The sequence below is a fragment of the Ctenopharyngodon idella genome, chromosome 17, assembly GCF_019924925.1.
Source record: "Ctenopharyngodon idella isolate HZGC_01 chromosome 17, HZGC01, whole genome shotgun sequence".
In the NCBI taxonomy this organism is placed as follows: domain Eukaryota; kingdom Metazoa; phylum Chordata; class Actinopteri; order Cypriniformes; family Xenocyprididae; genus Ctenopharyngodon; species Ctenopharyngodon idella.
The window spans coordinates 31359588-31367023 of record NC_067236.1 but is presented as its reverse complement, the minus strand read 5'-3'; the positions used below and the strand labels follow the sequence as shown (position 1 = coordinate 31367023).

The 7436-nt window shown below is 35.9% G+C and overlaps 1 protein-coding gene across 3 annotated transcripts in view; it reads left to right on the top strand.

Moving 5' to 3' along the window:
* The first annotated feature begins 517 nt into the window (after positions 1 to 517).
* The window catches only part of tfb1m (transcription factor B1, mitochondrial), a 38350-nt gene continuing 31431 nt past the window's right edge, over positions 518 to 7436 (top strand). Inside the window, exons 1-5 of one of the 3 annotated variants that reach the window (XM_051868125.1) lie at positions 518 to 845; positions 2902 to 3053; positions 3148 to 3299; positions 3709 to 3817; positions 5856 to 6007. In XM_051868125.1, coding sequence (XP_051724085.1) covers positions 2921 to 3053; positions 3148 to 3299; positions 3709 to 3817; positions 5856 to 6007 — 546 coding nt within the window. In that variant the 5' untranslated portion in view covers positions 518 to 845; positions 2902 to 2920. The other 2 variants (XM_051868127.1, XM_051868126.1) reach the window with 2 other exon arrangements.

Here is a 7436-nt window from a genome sequence, read left to right as displayed (position 1 = left end):
ACTTTCAGGCATTTGTGATAAGTTTTTTGTTTTTCTCACAAATAACAGTTTCTCAGCAATTTGTACCTGATAAAATATATTAGGGCTTTTAAAATTCCTCATATCCAGGTTTTCCAAGACTGTGGGAACCCTGGATCTTAATAACTAGTGTTGAAGGAAATAATAATAATAATAATAATATATATAAATTTTTTTTATATATATATATATATATATATATATATATATATATAATTATATGAATTCTGTTTACACTTTAATTTACAGTGTCCCTATTACACTTTTTACATGTAAAGTCATGTAAAAGTCACCTTAAAATAAAGTTTAATCCAAAATACATTAAACGTGGAAAGATATCTTTCCAATATATTATATATATATATATATATATATATATATATATATATATATATAACTTTTAACAGGAATCCCACTGTCTATAAGTCGAAGAACACATTATCTTTAGATTGTGGATGAGTAATAAAACCACATGTAATTATAGAATTGAAGCACTGTTTTCTCCTTTCTGCTTGTAGGCTATTGTTCTTATTTGTCACTTTGAATCTGCAAAATTAATAAATGTAAATAACTATGATCTCATTTTTCCCAAATGTCCTGTGATAGGCTATTTTAAAACGCACACGTTCAGTAAATTCAGTCATCTGTAAAACTGGCACATATTCTCTGGTGGACGCTATGAGCAATTACGACGTAAAAAAGCACATTTTCAAGGGCACCATAATCCCCGCCCCTTATCGACATGATTGGTTAGTTTGTTCAGTGTCGACACCTCATTGGATGAAACACTTTAGCGTCAGGGTAACCTCCGGAAGACAGCTGCACTGGTGAGGAAAACGTGCTTCCTGTTTGTGTGTTTTTCGGCTTAAAACAGCGTTGTTCTTATTGAATATAGATGTTGTTTAAATATGTTGCTGAGTAAGAAGTGAAATATCAAAAAATTACTTTTTAAAGCGCTTTAAATTTGTTAAACAGAGACACTGTTGTCTTGTTTATTAGCATAGCGCAGTCTTTTAACTATCTGGAGGTAAATGCATTCTGTAAATCTCTCAACCAGGAGATTTGTCTTTACTTTAATACAGTTGCACTTGATATTCACTGTTTTTCTGCGCAAGAGTCTCTAAACCAGGACAGACTAACGTTAGTCGTTGTTATTACCCGCAAAGTTCCGTTAGTGAATTATAGTTTATATTTTTTAAATTAAACCACAAACGTTTTCATAAATTGGGGAAATCTAGAAATCGTTATGTATATTATTTTACCATTAACAATGTCAGCTGAAGTATAAAACCGACAGTTTGACTCAAAGTCACTGCAGTTCAGATCATTAACCACAAGGTGTTACCCGAACATTACCAATCTCCGGATGAGCCTGGAACCCGGTTTAAAATAGTCCCAGACTGGAATTCATGTTGGAGATGGATTTTTCCCAACTGGAAGCAACTTGTACTGACATAATAATAATATGTTTAATTTATATAGCGCCTTTCCCAAGCTCAAAGACGCTTACAAAATTGATTTCACAATCAATTAATCAGTTAAGTGGACAGTAGACATTTGCCCAGTCCGGGGATAGAAATCTTATAATATATCTTAAAAGACTAGATAAAAATATGTCAGTGTCATTGTTCTGTCTCAAGATGCACACCAGTAATGTTTTTTTCTTTCTACGGCACATTTATAAAAGCTACTTAAATGTCCTGATTGAAATAAAGCCTAATCCTAGTTTAGTCTAAGCCCTATCTATGAAACCAGGCCTTTAAGTCCCGAGTTATCGTCTTGTAATTGAGCTATAACATAGACATGATGAAGCCATGTGACACTGACAGCTCAAATGTTCTGTACTGGGATAACAGGTTTTCTTTGTGCAGTGTGGTTCAGCAGACGTCTGAGACATTGAAAATCTGGGATTTTTCACAAATTGAAGTTATATAAAACTTTTAAGATATTTAAGATTTAAGCAGGACAAATGTGTTGGAAGAAAGGTTAATTACTTTGTGCAATTTCTTTCATTAAGACGCTCTTTGGAACATCCTTAAATCACGCTCCGATAACAGGAAGAAGTTTGTTCAAAATCCATGTCACTTTGAGTGCATGTCATTGAAGCAAAAGAGGAACATACCAAATACTAAGAAATTCTGAAAATCACGTTAAAGGATTAGTTCACCCAAAAATGAAAATTCTGTCATTAATTACTCAATTTCATGTCGTTCCAAACCCGTAAGACCTTCGTTCACAAATTAAGATATTTTTGATGAAATCTACATTCTGTCCCTCCATTGACAGCCTGCGCAACTACCACTTTCAAGCCCCAGAAAGAAATTATGAAAGTAATCCATGTAACTCCAGTGGTTTAACCTCAATTTTATTGATTTATTGAATTTTATTTTATTATTTACAAAATATTAATCTCCAATGCGTGTTCATGCAATAGCGTCTGCTCTCGCGTCAACACATGCATGCATCGTGATGCTCTTGTGAACGAACGTTGGAGATAAAATAAAGTGATAAATTGTGTTTTTTTTTTGCACAAACAAAGCACTTTGTAAAAAAGCATCCCTTCATAAAACAGGTTAAACCACTGGAGTCACACGGATTACTTTAAATGATGCCCTCGCTACCTTTCTAGGGCTGGAAAGTGGTAGTCTCTTAGACTGTCAATGGAGGGACAGAAAGCTCTCAGATTTCGACAAAATTTTCTTAATTTGTGTTCTGAAGATGAACGAAGGTCTTACAGGTGTGGAAAGACATAAGGGTGAGTAATTAATGGCAGAAATTTTATTTTTGGATGATCAAACACTTTAATTGTCTGATTCAACTCAAATTTGGCAAAATAGACTCTTGGTTCCCCACTGTATTTGAGAAGAGACTCGTGTTTTTCAGCTGATTGAGCTGAAGTCAGATGGCAGCTACACAGAAACTGGCCTGTTATCGGTTACCTCCCCTGCCGACCATAGGGGAGATTATCAAACTGTACAACCTGAGAGCGGAGAAACAGCTTTCTCAGAACTTCCTCCTCGACATGAGACTCACAGGTACATCTCGAAATACGTTTACAAGACTTGATAGATTTCAATGAATTAGCACACTGTTTATGTGTGTACTGAATGTAAATGGATTGGATTTCAGATAAGATTGTCCGCCAGGCGGGAAACCTGAAGGATGCGCATGTGTGTGAGGTTGGACCTGGACCTGGGGGTCTCACCCGGTCTATTCTGAAAGCTGGAGCAGCAGACGTGTTAGTGGTGGAGAAGGACTCTCGCTTTTTGCCAGGATTACAGGTTTGCATATTAATGTATTTTATTGTGCAAGCGATTGGGCATGGCCAATTTATCGCTCTCATTACAATTCATGAAAAAAAAAAAAAATTGGTAATAAAGAGTCAGTTAATAGTATGTTTGCACAGTGAGAGTCAGAAGCAGCACTAAGTAATGTTTATATTTATTTTTCACTGACTGATACAGTCTTGTACTTTAATGACACCTGTCAGTGTGGATGCAGCCGAATTGCACAAAAGCAAATGTGCCATTGTATATCTATGATTATATATACTATATACAGTATATACAATTTTTCCTCTTACAATGTACATTTCTTAGTTCTACTGGGTCAGTAATGATTTATTTTATTTATAAATCGGCTTTGTAAGCATGTATATTGAAGTATTTGGGTCTTCTGTTGTTTTTTCAGCTTTTGTCTGAGGCTGCCCCTGGAAGAATGAGGATCGCACATGGAGATATTCTCACATACAGACTGGAAAAAGGGTTTCCAGCTCACATAGCCAAGACATGGGAAGATGGTAAACATTACAATGAGTTTCAGTAAATAATTATGGCATCCTTGGTAAATATGAGCAAAACAGTCTGTGGCAAAATGCCTTTGCTTTTTATCTTCTTATCTACAATATCCACAAGACTTTAATATTTAATTAAAGTCTTACACTAAAACATTCTTTAAATAAATGTTTGCCACAATTATTGGCACCTCCTAATTGAATATTTCAATTTGTTCAATTTCTCTTTGTTTAGATTACAGTTCGGAGTCCATTAATGTGTAATAAGTTTGATATACATAGGGCAGATTTTTTTTTTTCTTTTCTGAATTCTGGACTGGATGGCCATGACAAAACTGTGATCAGTGAACCATTTTTTTGTTGTTGTTTTTGAGGTGTGCTTTTCTGGACCTTTTGAATGGGAGCTGTTATTCTTGCCAAACTGTACACTACAGTCACCTGTATTTATACCCCAGTGAAACACATTTCACTTTTCACTCTTAAAGGGGTCCTTGATTATGATTTCACTTTTTTAACTTTAGTTAGTGTGTAATGTTGCTGTTTGAGCATAAACAACATCTGCAAAGTTATGACGCTCAAAGTTCAATGCAAAGGGAGATTTTTTTTTTACAGAATTCGCTGTTTAAGGACTACAACAAAAGGCTGGTAGGGACTACAACGAGCTTCTTCCTGGGTTGGTGACGTCACAAACCCTAAAATTGACATAAACCCTGCCCCCGAGAACACACAATAAAGCCATGTTGGGCTGCTTTAGAGTTGTTGTAGTAGAGTGTTGTTGCCATGCCGTCATTTTACGCTGGACTGCTTCACAAACGAGGGTCAATTCAACGCTGGATTTGCACAAAAGATTAACATGACGGCACATTCTAGTCAATGAGATGAATCAACTCCACAGCAACTACATAAATTTATCCACTAACCATTCAGAAACGTCCAGTTTCATTCTAAAAGATGTAACTTCTTCCTGAGTCTCTCCATCAGTGTCGACTCCGGTTTGAACAATGTAAGGCTGAACACCGTTACTGACAATCCTCATTTTGGCTGCGTGAGATTCTCCAGCTTTGTTGTTGTTGAGCAACCGAAGCGTGAGCTGTTAAAGCTCCGCCCTCTTTTGGAAAGGGGGTTGGGAGCAGCAGCTCATTTGCATTTAAAGGGGCACACAAAAATGGCGTGTTTTTGCTCACACCTAAATAGGGGTAAATATGACACGCTATAATAAATGATCTGTGGGGTATTTTGAGCTGAAACTTCACAGACACATTCTGGGCACACCAGAGACTTATATTACATCTTGTAAAAGGGGCATTATAGGTCCCCTTTAAAGAATTACTAAGGGTGTCGGTAATTTTGAGAAAAATATTTTAGAGAAAGAATATGTATTAATTTTTCACATAGATTTTTTATAATTTTGGTCATATTTGACAAGGGTGCCAATATTTGTGGAGGATGTTTTTTGTATATATTAAATACATAAACAGAATTTGTTGAACTCTTAAAGTCCTGTCTGAAATGTTATTATTTGAGACTGTTTGAAATGATTATCAATAATCAGAGAAAATAGGCTTACGTATTTTCCCCCCGATATTGTCCAAATGCAGCAGCTTAACTTTATTTTTAATCTGTAAGTCTCTCATTTCACACTATTGTTCAAGTCTTTGTTTTGGCTGCCAGTTCTTGCTAGAATTCGGACCAAGCATTACAACAAATCCTTCAAAATGTACAGACCTTCCATCACCTCTCTGTTCAGCAAGACAGAACAACCACTTTCTTACTTGGACAAAAACAAGCTTAGGTCAGCTCACCTGAATGTCTGCCACCCTGTATTCAGTCTAATGAATGTATGCATTTTTTTGTACAGTAGCATGTAGTGAGGTTATGTTATCAGCAACTGAATTTGGTTTGTATTTTTATTGTAACAACACAGCTATGTATTCTCAGCTGCCTATGCTGATGTTTGGCAGTAACATAATTTGTGTATTCTGCTGATGTATAAGAATGTAAATGAAAGGTTCTTTAGTGTACAATATGAGTTTGTGTGTTTCAGTGCCCCCCAACCTGCACATCATTGGGAACCTGCCCTTCAGTGTGTCCACTCCTCTCATCATAAAGTGGCTGGAGCAGATGTACAACAGAACTGGGTCCTTTATGTTTGGACGTACAAGGCTTACACTGACCTTTCAGAAAGAGGTGGCTGAAGTAAGTTGAACACTCTTATTCCTGGTATTGTTCTGTTAGGAGGCAGTTTACAAAAGTTTAGTTTACAATGTAGTTGCTGTCCAAACAGCCAATAGTTTTCATGAAATTGACTGATCTATCCTATTTAGGGCTGTGCAATTAATCGTAATTGATTTATTTCGATTTTGGCTTCCAATGATTATAAAACAAGATAATCGACCTGAAACTAACATTATTATTGTGCCGCTGCTGCTTTCCATCCCACGCACCTTCCTTTTCTTCACAGCGGTGCACTTTCATTCCTCCCTAATAGCCCAAACTTGACATCCAAATCAGGCAAATAAGTGAGTGTTGTAAAATGCATTCTGTTGTTGCTAAACTGTGGGACATGCTTGATATTAAACCGTGTTATTAAAAGCGCATTAAGCCACAAAAGAGATACTGTTCCCTAGGCGGCCTCCCGTGTGCGTGCCCCGAGAAGGGGAGGAACGCGCATAAGCAAAGGGCTTCAGATACGCACCTAAACGGTCAAATAGTCCACACATAAATATGTCAAAATGCCGTTTTGGTAATTATCCTCGTAAACACAGTCAGTTATGTCTTAAGTGAATGTAAACCATGAGAATGAGCACGTGTGTAACAGTATATTGGGTCTGTGCATTAGCTCTTAAAGTGACAGCAGCCTAATACATCTGCTGCAGTCATTATTGTTAATCAAACAACAAAAGACAGAGATAAAATCATTCACTGCTCTTGAATGAATAAACTGTAGCTTTAATAAGGATTAGTCTATATTTAATGTATACAGTAACATACATTAGTCATACAGTATACAGTAGTCATTACTTATCTGAATACCACTGTTAGTACATCTTCCTGAAATAAATAAAGCACTATTTATTTAATTTGTATTTTTGTTCTGTTGTATTTTTTGTCGGTTTTGTTTGTAATTTAGTTTCTTTGTTCTTATTGTATTGCTGACTGTTTACTTGTCTTCTGTAACTGTTTTGAGGACTTTTTACTTAAACTAATACTAGGTTAATTAATGTTTGCTCAAGTATGGATAATTGTGAAATTTCACTGACATTTAAAATGACTCAAGACTTTGATCATTTCACCCACCTAGTGTTAAATAATCGTGATTTCAATATTGAGCAAAATAATAATGGTTATGATTTTTGCCATAATCGAGCAGCCCTACTATCTATCCATCTATCATCATGCTAGAACATTTTTACTGTGTCCAATATCGCATAATTTATGAGTAGGTACTTCGTTTGAATTACAACATATGCGGCCATTAAATAAATACTTTATATATAGTAATGATGTGTGTAGTATAATCTGAATGTACTACGTTTGTCATTGTCATGTGACCAGGTTGCACTGTCCTCATGTGATTGCAGAGTGTCCACTGGATGTTTACAGAAGTAGTAGGTCATCTGTAGGT